Here is a 21,789-nt window from a genome sequence, read left to right on the forward strand (position 1 = left end):
CCTTTAATCCCAGCACTTGGGAGGCAGAGATCTCTGAGGGTTCAAGGGCAGCCTGGTGTACATAGTGAGTTCCAGGCCAGCTGGGGATATAGGGAGACCCTGTCTCAAAAAGACCAAAAAAAAAAAAAAAAGAAAAGAAAAGAAAGAAAGAAGTAGCATTTAATTTTAAAAGTGATTAACATCTAAAACATAGCTAGAGATCCAAAATAACAGCTAGTACTATGGCTTTTCATTTTATTTTTCTGACCTCAATTGTGAATAACAGGTATCTTTTATACTATAGTGATGCATGAAAACATATACACATAACACAAAGCTGAACAAATTCCTCACAAATTGCCTTTACTATGTGTTGTGTATTCAAACATTTTCTGGTCTTTTTTTTTTCTATTTTCCAATGCTAATTATAACCCACTAAACTGATATTGTGATCCACTAGGTCTTTATAAACAGTTTGAAAAACACTAAATTATAAGCCACGAATAGTATTGTGAGCGTCAGAGCAGTCTAGAGCAACAGTGGAGTAATTTTTGATGCAGAAAAAGACTGGTTATAAATTTTAAAAAGAGAGCAAAGGTGACAAGTAGGAGAGGTCATAAGAAAACAAAGTGTTTATGAGAAGATCAGATAGCAGTTTGCTGGGGGGGAAGAAAGTTCTAAGAAGAGAGAGGTGGGGAGGGCAATGGGCATGGTGGGGTTTCTCACCCTGATAGGGATGATGTGGCTGGGGCAGGGGATGACAGGAAGGCCCCTGTCCATTAGTAGCTGGCGCATGTGCTTGACGTTGCGCTGGTGTGCCCGCCTCAGGACTTGGCCCTCCTCTCCCTTGAGCAGGCGTACAGATTCTAGAGCTCCAGAGAGCACCATGGGGGGCAGTGAAGTAGTGAAGATGAAGCCTGCAGCATAGGAGCGGACCATGTCCACCAAGTCCCGAGTGCTGGCAATATAGCCGCCCACACAGCCAAAGGCCTTGCCTGCAAACAAGCAGTAGAAAGATATACCCAGACCGCATATCAGTCCCCAGAGGGGTAGGATCATGCTCCAGGTAATACAAGCAGGTACGCCAGAAGCTGGGCCTCCAGACTCCCTTTCCAGGCCTCTCCACATCTCTCCTGTACATAACAGAGTTGAGGGTTCTGTGGCTCTGAGATAGGACTGTCACATCCTGCCATATGCAGTGACTAGATAGGCAGGAGCAGGGTGGGGATCTCTAACTGGTTAGGGCCTGGAGTCTAATTAAGATGAGGTTTGGTATGGGGAAGGGAAACACAGCTATTTTAAGTTGAACTGGGCTGTTTGGCCCAGCTCAGGAGTCTTATAGAACAACTTTCCCAGACTTTCTCAGTAACTCTACAGTGGGATGGGAAAGAGATGATGTGTGGGATAGAAAGAAGCCTGGGGTTATCAATTCTTTCTAAACAACTCCTGTAGCTATATATTGGAGGAAGAAATGAGTCTGAGGGGGGCTTCTCTAGGTTGTTTATAAGGAAAGCTCAAGGTAGTCACTCACCAAGAGTTCCAGAGATGATGTCAAGCTTGTACATAATTCCATCACGCTCCCCAATCCCGGCACCCCGGGTTCCATACAGTCCTACAGCATGGACCTCATCCACAAAGGTCAGGGCCCCATACTGGTGGGCCACATCACAAAGTTCTTCCAGAGGACAGATCGCACCTGAGAAAAGTCAAGGAATAGGGGTAGGAAATCACAACCATTCCCCAGTTCCATCTCCTGTATGGAATTTACTTCCCATCCATGCTTACTTTGGATTAGAAAAAGGATAGTGTAGTGAAGGGAGCCAGTGTTTGCCTTCATTTGCAACTATTCGAAGCATCTTTATACATCAACCATTTTACACTCCACCCACACTCCAGTTCTGTTCTCCCTCTGTCTTCCTCTCAGTTTTTCCATTCTGGGATCAAGGCTTAACTCACTGTCTTTATTTTCACTTCATTCTGACTGCTTTGTTTTTATTGTTTTCAACTTCTCTCTACTGTCTCCCCTGCCCCCTGTAAGTTTGTACATTTCCATCTAGGGGTGGCAGAAGCCTGTATTATACCTTTGTTTAAATAAATGGAAAAAAGTCACTTTCTGCTCAAGTGTTCTATAGCCCTGATTTCAGAACTTAGTCATCACCTTGGCCTCTGTCAAGATTTTTATTCTTCACTGACCCTCCTTATTTCTATCTCTCTGAATTTTTATCACTATCTTCTTTTTGTGTTCATTTCCATGTTTGTTTGTCTGTTTCTATTTTTCTAATTCTGCCTTTCTTCTCCGCACTCCCCCTCCCTCCTCTGCCTCTTCACCTTATCTTTTCCTCTCTGTGTTCTTTCTATCTGCAGTTCTTCACACTTTCTCTATATCCTTGTATGTCTTTCTGAGTTTCTTTGGTTTCTGCCTCACTGTCTTTTCTACTTCTCTGTGTCAGTATTTTTCTCTCTCATCTCTGTTAATGTAGTTCTCTGGGGAACCTCTCCCTCAGGCTCAGTCACAATGTATCAAATTAAAGTGAATTAGGGGCTGAAGAGATGACTCAGCAGTTAAGATTAATAGCAGTCCTAGCAGAGGACATGGGTTCCCAGCACCCACATGGCAGCTAACAACTGTCGGTAACTCCAGTTGCAGGAGATCCAACACTCTCTTCTGGACTCTGCAGGCATTGTACAACATGGGTGTACATACATACATGCAAGCAAAACACTCATACAAATAAAATACAAGTAAATAAATAAATAAACAAATAAATCTCATATTCCCCTCCATTTTCCATACCAATTTACAATTCTTTCATGTTATTCTAGATGTCTTCTATGCTGAGAGCTGTTTATAAGATCTTCAAATGGCTGTGAATCTCCTAAATAGACTGAATATTCTAAGAATCCACGCCTTTTGCTATTCCCCATCCCTCTACTCCCTGGAAATTGCTAAGGTAAAGAGAGTTGGAATAAAGAAGAAACTTCAGATGAAACAGGAATAAAGAATATGAAGGAGAAAGGGTCAGGGTCATCTGTTAGGGCAGCATAAGAACCAACAACAGGAGATGGAACCTGAGACAAAGAAGACAATTTGATTGTTCAGGTATCATCTCAGAAGGAGAAATTTATCCATAGAACTAGGTTAGGCAATTTCCACCAAAAAAAAAGGAGCAATTCTTTTGCAAGTGTCACTAGTGTGATTGCAACCCATAATTTCGACTAGGGAAATAATGAATTTGAATAGTCTCTCTGTGTTAGAACTATGCAAATGTGCTGGTTTTACTTTATTGCTGGTTGTTGAAATGTGTGAGTGGGCTTGACAGTTTTTTACTTATGTTAATTCATTTAATGTTCACAGCTATTCTATCATGTTCACCATTTTGGAAATACCTTAACTGTGACAAAAAGCTATTAAAAAACTTTCCTGATGGGGCTGGTGAAATGGCTGAGCAGGTAAAATCTCTTGCTGCCCAAGCCTCTAAAGGTGGAAAGAGTGAATCAGCTCCACAAAGTTGTCCTTACCTCCACGTGTATACCATCACATGGGTGCCCACATACATCATATATACACATACACAATAATAATTAATAAATATTTTTAAAAACTTGCTCATGGGGCAGGAGAGATGGCTCAGCAGTTAAGAACACTGGCTGTTCTTGCAGAAGACCTGAGGTCGAATCCCAGCACCCACATGATGGCTAACAACTGTCTGTAACTCCAGTTCCAGGGGATCTGATGCCCTCTTCTGTCCTTCCCTGGTACTGCACAACTCAGATGCACTTACACATGCAGGCATGACACTCATACACATAAAATAAAAATAAATTTTAAAAAATTGCTCAAGCTAATAAATTGTTATGCTAGGGTTAAAGGACATGGACAGCCTGTAATTATATGATGCTTATGGTGAGTAAATTAGAGACTATATGGATCGTCTCTTGTTTCACTTGAAAAAGTGACAGGTTGAAAGGAAAGGAGGACTTTTTCTCTTAAATACAAAAGCAGATACCTACAACACATGACTTCTGCTGCACAAGGCCAACACTAGAAAGCTCTGGGCCTTGTTTCAGTTGCTAGAAGAAAGGAGGTAGGAGAATAAAGTCACTTATTTCAATTAAACTCTAATAGATGGAATGGTTTCCATCACCTGTAATTCCTACAACCAGACATTTTGCCTTGGAAAAAGTTGAGACTAAGGGAGTTAAAGAGTTGTTCTCAGTTCAAACAGGCAATATATATCAAAGGTGGTGTTTGAATCCAGATCTGTCTAACTTGACTGTTTTGACTCCAGTGTTTCATAGTGGACCATGAAAAAAAAATCCTAGACAATAGTTTTGTGAAATCTGCCACTGTGAAACCAAATACAGCAATCAATGACAGGCTTGCATGTAACATTCCTAATGTAAAGAATTTCATGCAAGGGCATTAGAGTTATATGTTCTAGGATGAAAATAATCACTTTGGCATCAATTTCCTGAGCTACTAAGACAGATTTTGATGCTATCTATAAACTTTAGTTTTTTTTTTACATGCAAGAGTGTAATAGCTGCCACTATCCTTTGGCGTTTACCTGTGTGACTCTGTGATTCAATTATTCATGACTCAATTTCCTCATGTAAAAATTAAATACTACCTATCTCATAGAATCATTGTGAGAATTTAGTGAATTAATGCATGTAAACAATGAATAACGTAGATGCTGCTTAGGCACACTAAACATTTTATAAATGTTAGTTATTATCATTATGTTATTTATGATAGCAATACTTGTAAACATACACTTAAACATATACATACCATCCATGGAGTGAACAGTCTCAAAGGCCACAATTTTGGGTGTCTTAGGGTTGGACTTCTCTAGAAGTTTCTTCAGATGATCAGGGTCATTGTGCCTGAAGACAAACTTGGCTACACCACTGTTGCGAATACCTTGGATCATGGAAGCATGATTGCCTGCATCTGAATAAATCTCACACCCTGAGGAGCCAAACATGTAATTCTTAAGCTTCTGTCTCAGTTCTCCCACTTTACCCTTAGGTGTCACCTTCCCTTTGAAGACCTATTGTGCTTCCTCCTCCTCCAGAAACCTTTGTGACACACCTCTTTCTCCTTGTCACAACTCCCTTGCCCAGAATCTCTTATACTTTTACTCCTCCTTCCAAGTATGCCTAACTGCAGCCTCTGATTGTCTTAGGGTGGAGGAAAATTAAATATCCCAGGAAACTTAAGCCCTCTATGACAGGGCTTAGGTTCATTCTCCTCAATGCATGGAAAAAGCTTAATTTCAGAGAATGCATGTAGACTTGGGCTGATGCTAGATTCTTCCTTGTCTACATGAAATTTCACTTTCCTGGGTAGTGCCCATCTGTTTATAGTTAAGGCATGAGTTCTTATCAGGTTTCTTGGAATCATATGCTCATGACAGTTCAGAGTGAAAATGGCAGATAACGACCATGGTATCCAGCCCCCTTACTATATAGGGAAGAAGGCTAAGCCTAGAGAGGGAAAGGGTTTTCTCTAGAATATGAAGAATGTAGAGGTTTTTTTTTTTAACTAGGCCATACTGGGAGGGTAGAGAGGTGTGAAAATTGGTAAGGGTATCTGTTTCCTGGAACCTTCAAATTGCACAGACATCAAGAACTATGACCTTTAATAAAGTAAGGGATAACTCCTACTTCAGAAAAATGAACCATGGTTTCTTGGAGGTCATAGATTAATTGGATAGAAATTTCTTGAGAATAAAAACAAAATCTTTTAATATTCTATTCCTTGTTCCCAGAATAAAGCTCAGCACAAGTAAATGCTAAGGAAATATTTTCAAGTGAATGGGTGAACACCTAATTTGTAAATGAGTGAAAGAGTAAGATAGGTATGTCAAAAGATAAGGTTGAAGAGATGGCTATAATAGAATTCTTTTGTTGTTGTTTTTTTGAGGCAAAGTCTCATTCTGTAACCCAGAGTGGCCAGAAATTCACTATGTAGTCCTCTAGACTCAGTCTCCCAAGTACTGAGATTACAGATGTAAGCTATCATTAGGATTCAGTTTATTTAGAGGCCATGATATGGAGCTTATATTTGATCCTAGGGGCAATGGGAATGCATTAAAGAATTTTGAAGAGGGAAATGACGATAGGTTTATATGATAAAACATTGTTTTGAATGCAGTGAAGAACAGATTGTAAGAGGGTGAAGAATAAATGAAGAAAATGATGTTGGTCAAGACTAGAATGATAGCAGTGGAGAGTTCAAAAAAAGAGTTGAATTATATTGGTTGAGGAGGAAGAAAGAATAAAAAAGAAACTTGAAAGATGTTGACTTCATTAGGGGTTCTTGGTGACCTCAGAAAAAGTTTCCAGGAAGCAGTGGTGGCACTTACAGTGTGCTGAGAAATCAGCAAGCAGTGAAATAGCAGTGCAAAGCAGCAAGTGCAGACTTTTCTCTGGTAGTTTGTCTCTTATAGGTACGAGAGAGACAGGGTAGATGTCTCTAGAGAGTGATGTAGTAGTTGAGACAAGAGACATGAACATGGTTAAAGAGAACGAGAGGCTGAAGATATAGAAGGGACAGAGAGATAGATGGATGGAGCGAGGGAGAACAGAGAGGAGGAAAGAAACTGATAGATGAGATTCCTAAGTGGATAGTGGGCAATGATACATAGCACCAATGGCAAGACTGGTGAAAAAGAAAAAAGGCACCTCTTCTACTGTCACAAAAAGCAAAGAGTGAAATGAGGACAAGTTTGTAAGTTATTTTATGGCTAGTAGTTGAGAATAATGCTGTCTGGTGTCATCTATGTGCAGTGCAGTAGGAGGTGAGGGCAACTTCTGGAAGGAGAGAGATGAGGGGGATTTGCAAATCTGACCCAGAGATTTCAAAAACTGACTAGGGGGACAGCTAAGAACTGAGTAGAAGTTGATCAATGTGACATTTAAGTGACTTCTATCTGAGCATTTCTACAAGCCCAGGATTTACATAGGAGATATACAACCTTGTATTCATCCTGGGTTCAGACTGTAATGAAAGGCATGTGAGGTGATGACATCATTGACTACAGAGTGGGAGAATGGATCCAGTATAGAAGTGAAGGGATGCCTTTAGGCAGAAGGGGGATATACCTTTCATTGTAAAGGAAGAGAATGAGGAAAAGTAGATAAACAATCAGATTTGTAGATTTTATTTTATTTTTTTTGGTCTTTTTGAGACAGGGTCTCCCTGTAGCCCCAGCTGCCCTGGAACTCACTATGTAAACCAAGCTGGCCTTGAACTCACAGAGATCCACCTGCCTCTGCCTCCCGAGTGCTGGGATTAAAGGTGTGCACCACCACGCCTGGCTAGATTTATTTTTTTAATTTTTAATTTATTATTTTTATTTTATGTATAGGCATGTATTGACTACACATATGTAAGTGCACCCATGCTGTGCAATACCCACAGAGGGCAGAAGATGCTGTAAGATCCCCTGGACTGGAATTACAGACAGTTGTTAGCTATTATGTGGATACTGGGATTCAAACCCAGGTCTTCTTCAAGAGCAGCCAGTGTTCTTAACCACTGAGCCATCTCTCCAGTCCCAGATTTGTAGGTTTAATATCAATAAATAAGGAGATGCTACCTGGTAGCTTCTGTGTTATTTGTGTAATATGATATGGGTTATATGTTCAGGTGAAGGATGGAGGTAGTCAGGTTTTAGAGAGAAAAATGGGTTTTAAAAAGCTTCTGTGGAAAACTTATGGCTTTATAATGTGTGGGGAGGAAAGGGCTGCGCAGCACTGATTTCTGGGTGGGACAGCTCTGTCAGGCTTCGGGAGCTCAGGACTTGGGAATCGTTGCAGAGGAGGAGGTGGAACGATTGTAAGAGCCAGAGGTGGTGGATAACCATGGGAGGGCAGAGTTCTCCAGACAGCTGACCAGTTACTCATAGGAACTCACAGCAATGGTGACAGCATGCACAAGTCCTATGCAAGCTCAAGTGGATGAGCCCATACTGGAGAACATTTGGGGATTCAAGTTAGACTCTGTAGGCTTTATTACCCAGAGAGAGTACACCAAATTTAGTGCGGAGGGGGTCATGTAGGAAAGAGTGGATGGGAGAGGAGATATAAATGTCATCAAGTTATATTGTGTGGAAATCGCAAAAATTCAATAAAAATGCTTAAAAAAAGCTTCTGTGGAGACAAAAACAAGGAATGTTAAGAACCTTGTTAAGCTGGAAGATGATGAATTTATGGTGTTACTTTTATGTGAGGTTAAGTGTATTCCCTGGTTGCTAGTCCTCAGCCTAGGTGCAGAAGGAACAAAAACAGAGTGATAAACATGTACTGATAAGAATATGCAAGATAGGTAAGAAGGAAGGACAATGGAAACAAGTGAACTTGAGGGGCAGCAAGTGAGACTGGATCCTGTATCGTAAGACACCAGCCTTGAACAAATCCAAACCTTGGGCTCACCTGGCAGGAGCTTGGCCAGTGTAAAGAGAGTAGAGTCATTGGCCACAAAACAGGAGGAGAAGAGCAGGGCTGAGTCCTTCTGGTGTAGTTCAGCTAGCTCTTGTTCAAGCTCCACATGAAACTTGCTGGTACCTGAGATGTTGCGGGTGCCACCAGCTCCAGCTCCATGATGCTGCAGGGTCTCGCTGGCCCAGAGAAAACAGAAGGAGGACACAATGAAAAAACCTCTTGCTAGGCACTGAGTAACTGAGTATGTTGGTTCCCTTTGTATGGTCAGTACTCACTTAACGGTTCTGTGTAAACTGTCCTTTGTAACTAAGTAAAGGATGAGGAGGGTAGAAATGGAGGCACTCAGGGATGGAGGCAGAAGCTAGATGTAGCTTGATTAGTTTGGAAAAGGTAATGGAAGTTACATACATATCATCCTACAGCTCATAGCTCATGGACAGTGAGCATTTTTATGTCCTGGTTTTCCATTATCATCCTTCACACTGAACAAATAACAGCTTAGAAAATGTGGTATGTTGAGTGACTTAGTTCATATCTGAGCAGTAGATATCCTGGGGGATCTTGTACAAAAGAGATGGTACTAGAACCCAGATTCCCACTGCCAGTGCTGCCTTTCCCTTAACATGTGGTCCAGATCTTCTTTAGGTGTGCCCCCACAGGTGCCCACACTCTTACTCACTGTATAGCCTGCAGAACACGAGGGTGTCGGCTTATGCCCAGATAGTCATTACTACACCAGACAGACACATCCTTTGGGGCTGTAGATGTCTCAGAGAAGTGTTGGGCAAAGGGGTATGCATCAGCCCAGCGATTCACAGTCTTGAACACACGGTAGGTATGGTCCTGTTTCTTCTCCAGGATCTTGTCCTTGAAAAATTGGTCATAACCAAAGGCCTCATTTCCTGCAAGAGTTGAAATAGGGATAAGAATAAATCATCTTATTGGGTGTGGTGGTACACACCTTTAATCCCAGCACTCTGGAGGCAGAGGCAGGAATATTTATGTGAGTTCAAGGCCAGCCTGGTCTACATAGTGAGTTCCAGGTCAGCTGGGGCTACAGGGAGACTCTATTTCAAACAAACAAACAAACAAAAATAATAATTCATCTCAAATCTCTTCCTGACTAGTCTTTATTTTACTCAGCTGTTAATTTTGAGTTCTCTAGTTCTCTTTCCATACACAATGCACACATACCATTGTGTACACATGGAGGTCAGAGGACATCCTCAGATATCAGTCCTCACTTTCCACCTTGTTGGCAACAAAGTCTCTTGCTCACTGTGTCATATACCAGACTAGCTGGCTTCTGGGGACTGTCATTTCTCTGCCTCTCATCTGTCAATAAAGGCACACTGAGATTACAGACACTTGTGCTATGGCATATGGCTTTTATGTGGGTTCTGGGGACTCAGACACAGGCAATTAGGCTTGCACAGCAAGCATTTTACCTATTGAGCCAACTCCCCAACCCTGGCTCACACTAATCCTCTACTAGTTCATTCAACCATCTCTTAGTTTACTTGCTTGTTCAATCAATAATTCATTCACCGATTCACTTGGGCTTTCTTACCTTACAATAGGCCTCATTTTTCTTTCCAGAGGTAGTATGGAAGACTCCTTACAAGAGTTATTACTTCTGGTCTCAATGGAAGGAATATCAGTAGATCTAGTTTCTAGTCATAGCTGTTCTCACCTGCTAGCTATGTGGCCCTGAGCCAGTCAAGAGTCCTCTCTCTTCATTGCAAAAATTAAATACCAAAATGCCAGAAATCAGGCAATCAACAAATGGGCTAATGAACTGAATAGATAGTTATAAAAAGAAGAAATGCAAACAGACAATAAATGCTTTAAAAAAAAAACTGATATCCTTAGCCATCAGGGAAATTGAAATTAAAACTGCTTTGAGACTCTGTCTCAAGCCAGTCAGAATGGCTATCATCAAAAAAACAAATGACAACAAATGCTGGTGAGGATGTGAGGAAAGAGGAACCCTTATATACTACTGGTGCGAACGTAAGCTACTGTGGAAATCAGTGTGGAGGTTCCTCAGAAAATGATACATACTCCTGGGTATGTATCCAAAGGACTGAATTTATAGCTGCACTATATCTAAGAGATAGAACCACCCTACATGCCCATCAACAAATAATGAATAATGAAAATGTGATATATATATATATATATACAATGGAATTTTTGCAACTATAAAGAAGAATGAAATAATGACATTTTCAGGAAAATGGGTGCAACTCAAAATCATTATGTTAAGCAAATATCCCACACTCAGAATGATAAATACACAATGTTCTATTACATGTGGGACCTAAATTTAAAATTGTATGTATACATATATTTGTGTTTATATATGCTTGTAGGTCACAAAATTAGAAATGAGATCATGAGGGGGAGGAAGAGATAAGTGGGAAGTAGAGAAGGTAATGGGATACATGTAATAAGAAAGCAAGAGGGGCCGGGCATGGTGGCACATGCCTTTAGTCCCAGCAATCGAGAGACAGAGGCAGACAGATTTCTGTGAGTTCAAGGCCAGCTTGGTCTACATAGCAAGTTCCAGGCCAGTTGGGGATGCAGAGAAAGCCAGCCTTAAAAAGACATAAAAACAACAACAAAAAGACAGGAGGGGAGCACGAAAAGAACCCCTTCAGGAGGAGGCCGGGGGGGGCATTAAGAGAGATGGGAACAAATGAGAAGAAAGTGTAATAGCATGTGTATGAAGATGCCATGGTGAAACCAGTTCTTGTATACCAAACAAAAATTTTAATTTAAAAAAACTTTATTTTAATGTCCTCATAGGGCTAAGAATTCTTTTCTTGCAGAGTTTTGATCGTCTGCTAACAGCCAGCATGTAATACTGGTAAACTAATATTTGCTACATAGTAACAGTAGTGTCGTTACTAGTATACTAATAATAGAGTTGTAAGTAAAAATAGCTAATATTTCATTATATTATGATATCCAATGTTTAATGGATTAGCTAATATATATATAGCCTACTTCCAGGAACTTTTTGAATGTTATTTAATTTATTCCTCACAACAACCCTATGTGAAAAGTTCTATGAGTGTCTGTATTTTATAGATGAAGGAATTGAGGCATGAAGAGGTTAGTTAACTTGACCACGGTCATATAGCAAGTACGTATCCAGCAAGTAAGTTACTCATTAGGTTAAAAAAAATTGAAAGGGTAAAGAAAACCACGCATTTTCTTTGGGTGTATTTACATGGTTGTAAAACCAATATGCAGTCTAAACTGAAAGAATGCAAAACAATGTAAACAACCTAAATTATAGGTGTTTGGTTAAATGAACGATGATGTATACACACTACAGAATAGTAGTGCCATTAATAATTGTTATGCAACTCTGTGTTGATGGACATGGAGGGCTATGTAAGTCATATTAAGTGAACAAAGAAACAGAACAGACTCTGGCGCTCTGGAGGGAGTAAGATTATATTTCTGATAAAACAAGTATGCTGGGAGGAGTGTCTCTCTCTCTCTCTCTCTCTCTCTCTCTCTCTCTCTCTCTCTCTGTGTGTGTGTGTGTGTGTGTGTGTGTGTGTGTGTGTGTATACATAGTCATAAGAAGGTGCCAGGGATAAAATATAATAAAAAATTAATGGTGGATAGGAGACTTCAGTGACTTAAATTCCCATCTCTATTTTCTTGTATCTGTTAAAAATAATTCCCTATTTATATATTAGAAAAATGAAGAAAATGACTTTAGGAAAAACTAATATAAGTACATACAAGAGAGGGAAAGGGGCTCTGTGAAGGGTGAGACATTTTTAGGGAAATATGGAAAAAAATATTGGAAGTAAGCTCAATTTTAAATGAGGATGCATAACACACTCAAAGCACTACATTCCTATGACTGTAACTTTATTTCTCCTTATGATAAGCTATTGAAGTAAGTGTTTGATCCTGTTCAAGTGCAGTCACTTAATTACAATTAATACAGCAAATGTGAATGATAAAATTTAATCTTAAATATTCTTTGGGTTCAAATGCCTCCCATGTCCTGTCTTCTGCTGTGTCAGACACGCTTTCAGAACTACTTCCCTATTTTCACATATGTTATTTCCATCCCAGCAAACTCACCAATCATATTCTGAACCAGCTGTGTAAGCTTCCCTTCCATCTGCTCTGGATCTTGGGAACTAGAGAATGATTTCCTTGGGATGCTTGAGTCCAAGGAATTCAGCAGGTCTGAGAGGGAATATGGAATTCATTGGCATGAGGAGAGAGAAAAGGTATGTGTTGTCCTCTTTAGGCACAATGTACTGTATAGGAATTCAAGTTTAGAAAGTATAGGAGCCTTCTGCAGAAAGCTTCCATAAAGTGAATTCTCACTCATGTCCCTAAGTAGCAACTCCTATAATGTTCAGAAACCTTCCTTAGGATAACTCACACTTCTCACTTGGGGAAGGTAACCAGAATAGCCATACTAGGTCCGGCAATTGCTAGATAGATGCACTTTAGTTTTCTTTTCTGAACATCATCACATTTCAATGTAAAATTTTTTGTCCTTGGTGATATCTCAAAGTGACCTATGAAAGATGACAACAGTATGGCCATCTCTTATGTATAATTATCTTGGTTGCTCCGTACCAGTGGAGTTCTCCTTGAACTCTACACCCTTATAAAGGATGTTTTGTTGTAAGCAAAACTTTATTTGAATTCTTAATAAAATTGATAATGCTTTTCAGGACATAAATACAACAAATTGATAATACTTTTCAGGAAATAAAAGCTAACTGATGGAGTAGGTCATGTGAAAAATAAAATAATGTATCTACTCTCTACTCTTTCTCCTTCATATAAATTCAGATTTTTATAACATAGTCTTGCTTAAATTGGGATTCCAGCCTTCTGAATTCCATTTAACCACCTGGGAGAGAAGAACGCTCATCTTAGATTAACAATTAAAAGTTATGGGAGCCTGTGTGTGTGTGTGTGTGTGTGTGTGTGTGTGTGTGTGTGTGTGTGTGGTGTGCTGGGGAGTGTGTGCTTCAGTGCACAGTCTAAACAACTGCCTATTATGGTTCCCCTCCAAAAAGCTAAGACTTCTCCTCATGGAATATGTACTAGCTTCCCTTGGATTAGCTTAGATCAGCATTATGATAAAGTGGATTCAAACATTACAAATAGAGGTGGGGGGCGTCTAGAAAGATGACTCAGTGGTGAAGAGCACTGACTACTCTTGGAGAGAACCCAGGTTCAATTCCCAGCACCCATATGGCAGCTAACAACCATCTGTAAGTTGAGTTCCAAGGGGAATCCAATACCCTCCTCTGACCTCTGCGAGCACTGTGTGATATGGGTGCACACGTGCATGCAATACACTCATACATATAAAAATTTAAAAAAATAAAAGAAGTATAAGTTAGATATGGTGAAATTTAACTCCAACCTGTCTTGAAAGCCTTGACATCTTCTTGAACTTCTGGGGCCGCCTTCTGCACAATCTTGCTATTCCCATCTTGGAGTTCTGACAGCATGAAAGGACAGTGGCTTCTGGCCCAAGATGAAGAATCTACACAAAGATAGGAAAGTAACTGGAGGTTCATTCTTAGCCATACATTTAATTCACCATTAATTACTGAGACCTATTGTAGCCCAAAACCCTATCTCAGGCTATGATAGAGACGTGAAAGTAAAGGCATCTGATCTCTCTGCTAGCAAAGCTCCTAAGCAGCTAGCTGGAAACAGCATACACCGGAGACACATTATAAACAGTGGGATGGGAGAGAGGCCAGGGTTAAAGAAACCCACAAGATATGGGGATGTGACCAAGAGTTTGTTTTGGATAGGCTAGAGGTCCTGGCAAGCTTAGCAGAAGAAATGATGCCCAAATTCAATGTTGAGTGAGAAGTATGAGAGAAGATAATAGCATAGCAGAAGATAATATGTTGAGAACAAAGGCAAGGAATCTTGAGACAAGAAAATTGATTTGGGTGGTTTTAACCAGTTTCACCATGGCTGTAACATGTGAGGAATATGGAATTTAGACTCTTTTTAGAGACCTTTTTAGGTCAGTTCATTCTGCCTTGACATTTTTCACATTAACTCTCCAAGTTAGTATGTAATCACAGACAGTATTGTCTTCAGACATTGTCTTTGTGACCCAGACATTTCCTTTTGTCAATAAGCTTTTCTTACCTCCTCCAGCCTTGGTTGCCTTAAGGTGGATTTGAGAGTAGGTTGGTCCTTGGGTGGCCAGGATGGGACAGCGTCCAGTACCAAATAGGAACTGGTAAGTCTTAGCCACTTTGCCCAGGAGGCCTGTGGGGCCCCGGGAAAGCACTGGGCAGGACTGTAGCAACACAGCTGCTGTGACCATCTTGAGCCCAAAGTCCTGCAGAAAACATGGAGCAGATGAGAGTCTATCATGAGGGCTTGGCCAAAAGCCAAAGGCCTTTCCCCTGTTTGATTCTTTAGCTTTAGTTTCCCACCTAAAACTTATTACCATCCTCAGAGATACCCTTATTGTTCTTTTAGGCAAGAACTTCCAGTGTGAGAATGTAAGAAATAAGAAACTGATTAATAGATAAAGGAGAGAGGGGGGATTGATCTAACTAGAGACCAGAAAACCTGGATTCTGACTTACTCTACCATTAGCTCTTCAGTGACTGAGAGGATCATTGAAGTGCTTTTGTGTGTGGCACAATTACAGATTATAAACAATCCTTTGATCAACACTTAAGGCTAAGCATCTTCTTAAGAATATTAGCCTCAACAAAATGAATATTCTGGGCACTAATGATAACACATGCCATTCACCAAAGCTCCTGAGGCTTGTCCCAGAGTGGTTCTGGAGAAAGCTCTGCCACAGAGAAAGAAAGAAAGTGAAGCCAGCAGTCAGTTTAAAGAGATCCAGGGAACAAGAAAGGGCAGGCATGGGCCCTACAGGCTATGCACCACTAGGCTAGTACCTTGCTTTATCTTTGGATTTTTCTCTTGACTTTTGGTTAAAATACAGATAAAGGGGAGGTCAAAGTAAAATCCAAGGGGGCTGGAAAACAAGGCACAAAGATATAGTCTATATGAGTGAGTGGAAAGACAGAGGCCAAGGGAGAGGAAAGAAAGGGGCTGGAAAAAAAAGACAGCGAACACCCAAAGGAACGGACAAACCAAATGACACATAGATCTCATGCATATTGATTGAATTTCGGAGAAAATTAGTGAATAAATAGGATCTTAAATCAAAGAACGAAGGAAGTAGAGGAAGGAAAAGAAGAAATCTCCCAAAAGATCAAAGGAGAACGAGAACAAAGACACGGTAGTAGTAAAGAGGGAAGAAGAACAGAAGTTGAGAAAGAGAAAGACATCAAAGCTGGAGCGAAGGAGAACAGGGTAGAGATGAAAACGCAGGGAGAGGAAGGTTAATGTTTAGGGATAAGAGTATGATGGGAAATACAGAAAAGAGAGGGAAAGATAATTAAGACAAGGGAAAGAGAAACTGGAAATATAGGGGTAGAGACCAACATAGGGACACAAAAGGGACATGAGGAAATGTCCAGTAGCCCATAGTAATATATAAAGACTGAAAATTGATCAGAGGAGGAAAGAATTCAGCAAGGGCAGAGAATGAGACAGCAAGATAAAGTGGAAGGGTTAAAAAACATAAAGAGGAGGCAGGGGAAAGGGAACGTAGCCCTACTGGGGGAGGTGAGAGAGAAACTGAATGACACAAGTGGATAGAGAAAATCAAAAGGTCAAGAAATGGAGATAGAAAGGAGGCTAAAGAGAAGGGAAGACAGTTAGCAAATGAAAGACAGAACAAGAGTGGGAAAGAATTGAAAGGAAAAGGGCAAATTGTAGAGCCAGAATGAAAAAGTGAGACAAGGTAAAGAACTGTACAATGGGAGAGAGATGAGGCCCTAGTTCTGATAAGAAAGCTACTGAGCAAAGTCCCTCTCTGTGTATAAAGCCTTATGATGTAAGGAATGAGGCAGGAGGTAGGAGAAGTTCATGGGCCTGTTTACAGCAGTCCAAGTTATTTTATGGAGTCTGGGTATATGGGCTCTGAAGCTGGGAAAAGCAAAAAGATTGTTGAAAGAACTAAATGAAATAACCCATGTTAAACCTTCAGCACAGTACCTGGCATATTATAAGTTTTCAATAAATATTAGGCTTTCTTATTTAAGTTCTAGCTTCCTAGCTCCTTTGTTCAATGTTTTTGGACAAGTCACTTCTCCTTCTTGGCTCTTGGGTTTTATCAGTTGTCAAATGTGAGGTAATTATGCCTACATCACATGGTAGGTCATAGATTGGATCCAGTGCCTACCTCATATCTAGAAATAAGTCTCCCTTCTGCCTGCCTAGGAACACTAAAGTACTCAGGGCTGAGCCTGCAGACCACAGATAAAGGTCCTGGAATTTACCACCACTGTGGCCTGGCCACTCCCCAAGCTGAGACCAGGGCGTGGGAGAGAAGAGCCCCTTCCTAGAATCATGTCTGAGCATCTGGCTGGGGCTGGCTCTGGCAATCTGGGGTAAGCCTAGGTTCCTGCACACTCCTGCAAGTTCCTACAAACTCCTTCCCCATCATCAACACTGACAACAGTGAAGGCAACAGCACGGATGTGTATAGTGAGAAGTAGAGCCCTCAAGATTGAAGGCAAAGCGCAGTCCTTCCCTAGAATGATGGTGGACTAAGACCTACCTTTCATGAAAAACACTGAAAAAATTCAGTATACTCATTATCTCTATTGGGCTGTTGACGATGGAGTACTGAGGATTCTAGTAAAAATATATAATACTTCTTGAAGTTTTTGAATTTGCAAGTTCTTTTAAGTTCCATTTACAACTTCTCATGTTCTAATGCTTCTGTTACCAACTTGCCCCATCCCATTCTGCCTGAACATCATTATGACCTATAATTTTGTAGCACATGAACTTTGGACTCTGTGTCCATGCCATACGCTTGTAAATATGAGACTGCAGTGAGACAAATCTAATTAAAGAAGCATTTTAGGCAACTCAGGATATTAAGAGCATAGACTCTTAACTGAATGTGGTGACACTCAGGAAGCTGAGGCAGGAGGGTTCTGAGTTCAAGGTCAACCTAGGCTACATAGTACCAGGCCTCTCAAGATTAAACAGCAGACCCTCTATGAAAAACAAAGCATAGACTCTAGAGCCAATGAGTCACATCATGAAGGTATCAGGCCAACTCTGGAAAGCTGGAGATGTGATTCTTACCACAATCCTTTTACAACTTACTGTGTGCTTCCCCTCTCTGAACTTCTGTTTCTCCACAGATATTGGACTAGATAAGAAATTTCATAATTTCCCATCTGGGTCTAATATTTAAACACTTACAGAGCTCTTATTGTGCCAGACCCAAAAAGATTAAGTAACTTGTCCAGGTCACAGAACCAATAAGTGAAAGAAGCAAGATTTTAATTTAGGTAGTCTGGCTCTAGAGACGACTAACTTAACTATTATGAACACGTGATTCAAATATTACCTATTTATTAGCTAAGAGCTTGACTCTGGACATTAAGACACCCTGCTAATGCTAACACAGGCCCATTTACTTTTTATTGCCAATGCCTTAACAAAAGGTGCTAAAGTGAGATTTGAGGTGCTGTAGAACATTTGTTAATTCATTCCCCTATTTAATAATTTACACACCCCACTCTGTGGAAAAGCTTGCCAGTAATCTTTAAACAGTGCTTTCAATCAAAGAGGTAATGGTGAAAGTTTACGCAAAGTGGCCATCACTATTCAAAGATTTTTTTCCTGCATCTTTATAATTCCCTTTTATGTCAGCACCAAGTTTGTAGTCCCAGAGGCCAGAAAGGCCAACCACAACTCCATCCCAGTAGAGAAATCAGAAACCACTCACTATAGCATTCCTTGCCCCTCCTTCCTATTGCTCTGGGTCTGCTTTGCAAGAAACATTTAAGTCTGGAGAGGAATCAATTCTTTCTCTTCAGGAACTGGAAGCATCAGGCCTTACCTCCCTTCATAGTACCCTCTTCCCTACCACTGAAGATTCATACAAAGTTTTAGTTACCTAGAATAAGAAAATCAGAAATTCTTAGGCATAGAAAAAGCTAGAAGATCACAAAATCAAAAGTGGAAATCATGGGCCAAGCTCTTTTGTTAGAGGATAAATGACTTGCTTTGCGTCTCACAATGAATTAAGAGTGAGGATACAAATCTCTTTATTTTTCTGCATAGTGACTTAACATTCTTCTTCCATCTTTCTCCTCTTATTTGTGCTAAGCATTCAACCTCTCAATTCCCTCAGATCTTTCCTTACCCAAGCCTTTATTCCCACCCCCCCATACCCTTTCAGTTTTCCCTCTTTAGTTCTGGCCCCCTAGTCTCTGAAACCTTGAGCTCTGCCCTAGATCAAGTGGGCAGACATGGGTCAAAGGGAAGGAGGGCTAGAGAATGTCTGAAACAGAGAAGAGGAAGAGACAGAACCAGAACCAGAAAGATACTGAGATTCAGAAATGAAGAAAGCGACAGCAAGGGCAGAAAATACAGAAGAATGTCCACTGAGGGAAAAGTAAGAGGAAGCAAGAGTTGTCAAGAGAGGAAGTAAGATGAGTGATACTGGAAATTAAGACAAGAGGGAAAAGGGGGAAAGAAAGACAGGAAGAGACATATAGGAGAGAAAAGAGAAAATGACAAATGACAGTTTCTATGAAACAAAGTCAGATCTAGTTAGACCAGAGTCAATGTTCAGCCCTCAAGTGGGCAGAGGGACCAGAGAGATGGCTAAAAGCAGCTCTTACCTGTTGTCCTGCACTGAGGACGAACCAAAGACAGTGGGTGCTGCTGGTGAGGAAGCAATGTTTATCCCTGTCCCTGGCTCCACCCACCCCGCCTTCTGCTTGCCTGGCCCAGCATTGGCCCAAAGGTGTCTCAGGCTCCTACTAGAGATAAAAAACAAAGTAGTCTCCTCTCACTTTTTTCCTCCCCAAACTCTGGCCTTTCCCTTTCTAGTTTCTTTCTCTTCTTCCTTCTGTCGTAGTAAAATTAACTCATTTGGATTTTGAGATTTTCAGACCATCCATTCAGAGCCAGGGCACCCTGAAGAAAATCACCTCTCTGACATTCTGTTTCCTCAACCATAAAAGGAGGGCAATTGCCCTTAGTTAGCTTTCTATTGCTATGATAAAACACTGACCAAAAGCAAACTGATGAAAAGGAGGCATCAAGAGATGGGATAGGGAGTGAGTGGGGTGGAGAATCAATCAAAACAAAGTGCTCATGAAAATGCTGTGACAAAACCTGTTACTTTGTAAAGCTACTTAGCTCATGTTAAATACATAATTCAATGATTATTTGTATATTTACATAATTGTGCAATTACTACTTCAAATGAACAAATATCAATATTTGTTTTTAGAAATGGATTGTTTGACTAAAGGATATGAACTCTTAAATTAATTAGTTTTTTTTTTACAATTTCATACTTGTGTACCATGCATTCTGATTTCTCTCACCCACACACTCTCTTATCTCCCCACCCCCGTCACTCCCCACCCCACTTCCCTACTAATCTTTCCCACTTTTGTGTCTTTTTTGTGTGTGTCCCTCTGGAAACGAACTTCTTAAAAATAATTTTATTTTTTATTGAATTTTTATGATTTGCACAATGTAGCTTGATGGTATTTAGATCCCCTCCCCTATCTGCACCCCTGCCCAATGCCTTCCACCTAATTTAATGTGCTCTCTTACACACACACACACACACACACACACACACACACACACAAACAAACACGTATAATACAGCTTATAGAGTCTAATTGTCCTTCAATGTGGGTCGATCTACTAGGTCCTCCACGAGTCCCATCCCTGTAATACACTGTCTCACCCCCTCCTAGCAGCCATCAATTGCCAAAAGTTCTTTAGGTTGGGTTGGAATTTCTTTTTCTTTCTTTTTTTTTTCGATTTATTTATTTTTATTTTATGTGGATGAGTGTATTGTCTGCATGCATGTAAGTGCACCGATGTGGTGCAGTGAAGGCGTCAGATCCCCTGGACAGAAGAAGGCATCAGATCCCCTGGAACTGAAGTTAGCCTCCATGTGGGTGTTGGGATTTGAACCTGGGTCTCCTGCAAGAACAGCCAGTGCTCTTAACTGCTGAAACGTCTCTCCAGCCCCGGGATTTCTTGACCACTTCCCCTATGATGGGATTTGTCTGCTTTGAGCTTACCTAGGACTTGTGCATGCTATCACCATTGTTGTGAGTTATGCGTATCTAATTCTGTTTTTCTGTGATCATCCACCTCCTCTGTCTCTTAAAATCTTTCAACGTCCTTTTCTGAAATGAACCATGAGCCTTGGAAGGCAGAAGTTTGAAATAAGTGTCATTCATAGATATGAACTTTTTAAAGATTCTTTTTTGTTTTGTTTTGTTTTTGAGACAGGGTCTCCCTGTAGCCCTAGTAGCCCTAGGTGGCCTGGAACTCACTTTGTAGACCAGAGATCTGCCTGGTTCAGATCCTCTCAAGTACTGGGATCAAAAGTGTGCACACCATGCCTATTATCAACTACTTCTCTATAAAGCTGTACCAATTAATGATAGTCTCAATAGTTTGTGACAAATCAGAGTTGAAAAAGATACAAGGAGTTTGATTGGGCTGTATGATGTGTCACTCTCACTGTTATCTTGCTCCTTTGCTGCTGTACCTCCTACCCAGACACTAGACTGAACCTCAGTGAGTAGCATCTATCCTCATGCCTCCTCACAATCCTTACCCAGATGTGTTGGAGTTCCTTATTTTTGTAAATTTGATCTTTGGTTTCTTAGGTGAATTGAAATATTACACCTGCTCTTGTAAGATTTCATAGAACAAGCCAGTAAAATTATTTGAAAACTCTAAATGGTAGCTAGGTCATTCTGTAACAGTTTTCCCCCATATTGTCCTTGATTATTTGTTTATATGTCTTTTTTTTTACTTCTTTTCATATCAATTTTAGCAATTAACATTTTTAAAAATATTATAAGATAATATAGAGAACTCAAATTTTTGCTTAGGTATATATGAAATTTCAAAGTTCAATCTTTTCCCATTTAGAGTATCATAAATATTATTTCATTGTTTTCTAAACTTGGTATTAGAGCTAAGGGATTCAATGTCAGGCCAGAAAAGAATATTTTCTTTTGTAAGTAATCCATGGGTTTAATAAAATTATCTTAGAGCTGGAGAGATGGCTCAGTGGTTAAGAGCACTTGCTGCTCTTGCAGAGGACCAGAGTACGTTTCCCAGCACCCACGTGGAAGCTTACAACCAACTGTAACTGTAATTCCAGAGGATCCAGCGTGCCCTTCTGGCCTCTGGAGGGATTGAATGCATGTGGTGCAC

The 21,789-nt window shown here is 40.5% G+C and overlaps 1 protein-coding gene across 3 annotated transcripts in view; it reads right to left on the minus strand.

Moving 5' to 3' along the window:
- The window catches only part of Alas2 (5'-aminolevulinate synthase 2), a 26,792-nt gene extending 7,546 nt beyond the window's left edge, over positions 1–19,246 (minus strand). The window contains exons 1-9 of one of the 3 annotated variants that reach the window (XM_008838764.3): positions 19,206–19,246; positions 14,611–14,806; positions 13,862–13,984; positions 12,550–12,657; positions 9,113–9,335; positions 8,425–8,609; positions 4,775–4,954; positions 1,511–1,675; positions 706–974 (exon numbers count right to left, since the gene is read on the minus strand). In XM_008838764.3, coding sequence (XP_008836986.1) covers positions 706–974; positions 1,511–1,675; positions 4,775–4,954; positions 8,425–8,609; positions 9,113–9,335; positions 12,550–12,657; positions 13,862–13,984; positions 14,611–14,791 — 1,434 coding nt within the window. In that variant the 5' untranslated portion in view covers positions 14,792–14,806; positions 19,206–19,246. The remainder of the gene's footprint in view (positions 1–705; positions 975–1,510; positions 1,676–4,774; positions 4,955–8,424; positions 8,610–9,112; positions 9,336–12,549; positions 12,658–13,861; positions 13,985–14,610; positions 14,807–19,205) is intronic. The other 2 variants (XM_017799557.1, XM_017799558.2) reach the window with 2 other exon arrangements.
- Between the last annotated feature and the right edge of the window lie 2,543 nt (positions 19,247–21,789).

This window comes from Nannospalax galili, unplaced genomic scaffold, assembly GCF_000622305.1.
Source record: "Nannospalax galili isolate Female #2095 unplaced genomic scaffold, S.galili_v1.0 scaffold1759, whole genome shotgun sequence".
In the NCBI taxonomy this organism is placed as follows: domain Eukaryota; kingdom Metazoa; phylum Chordata; class Mammalia; order Rodentia; family Spalacidae; genus Nannospalax; species Nannospalax galili.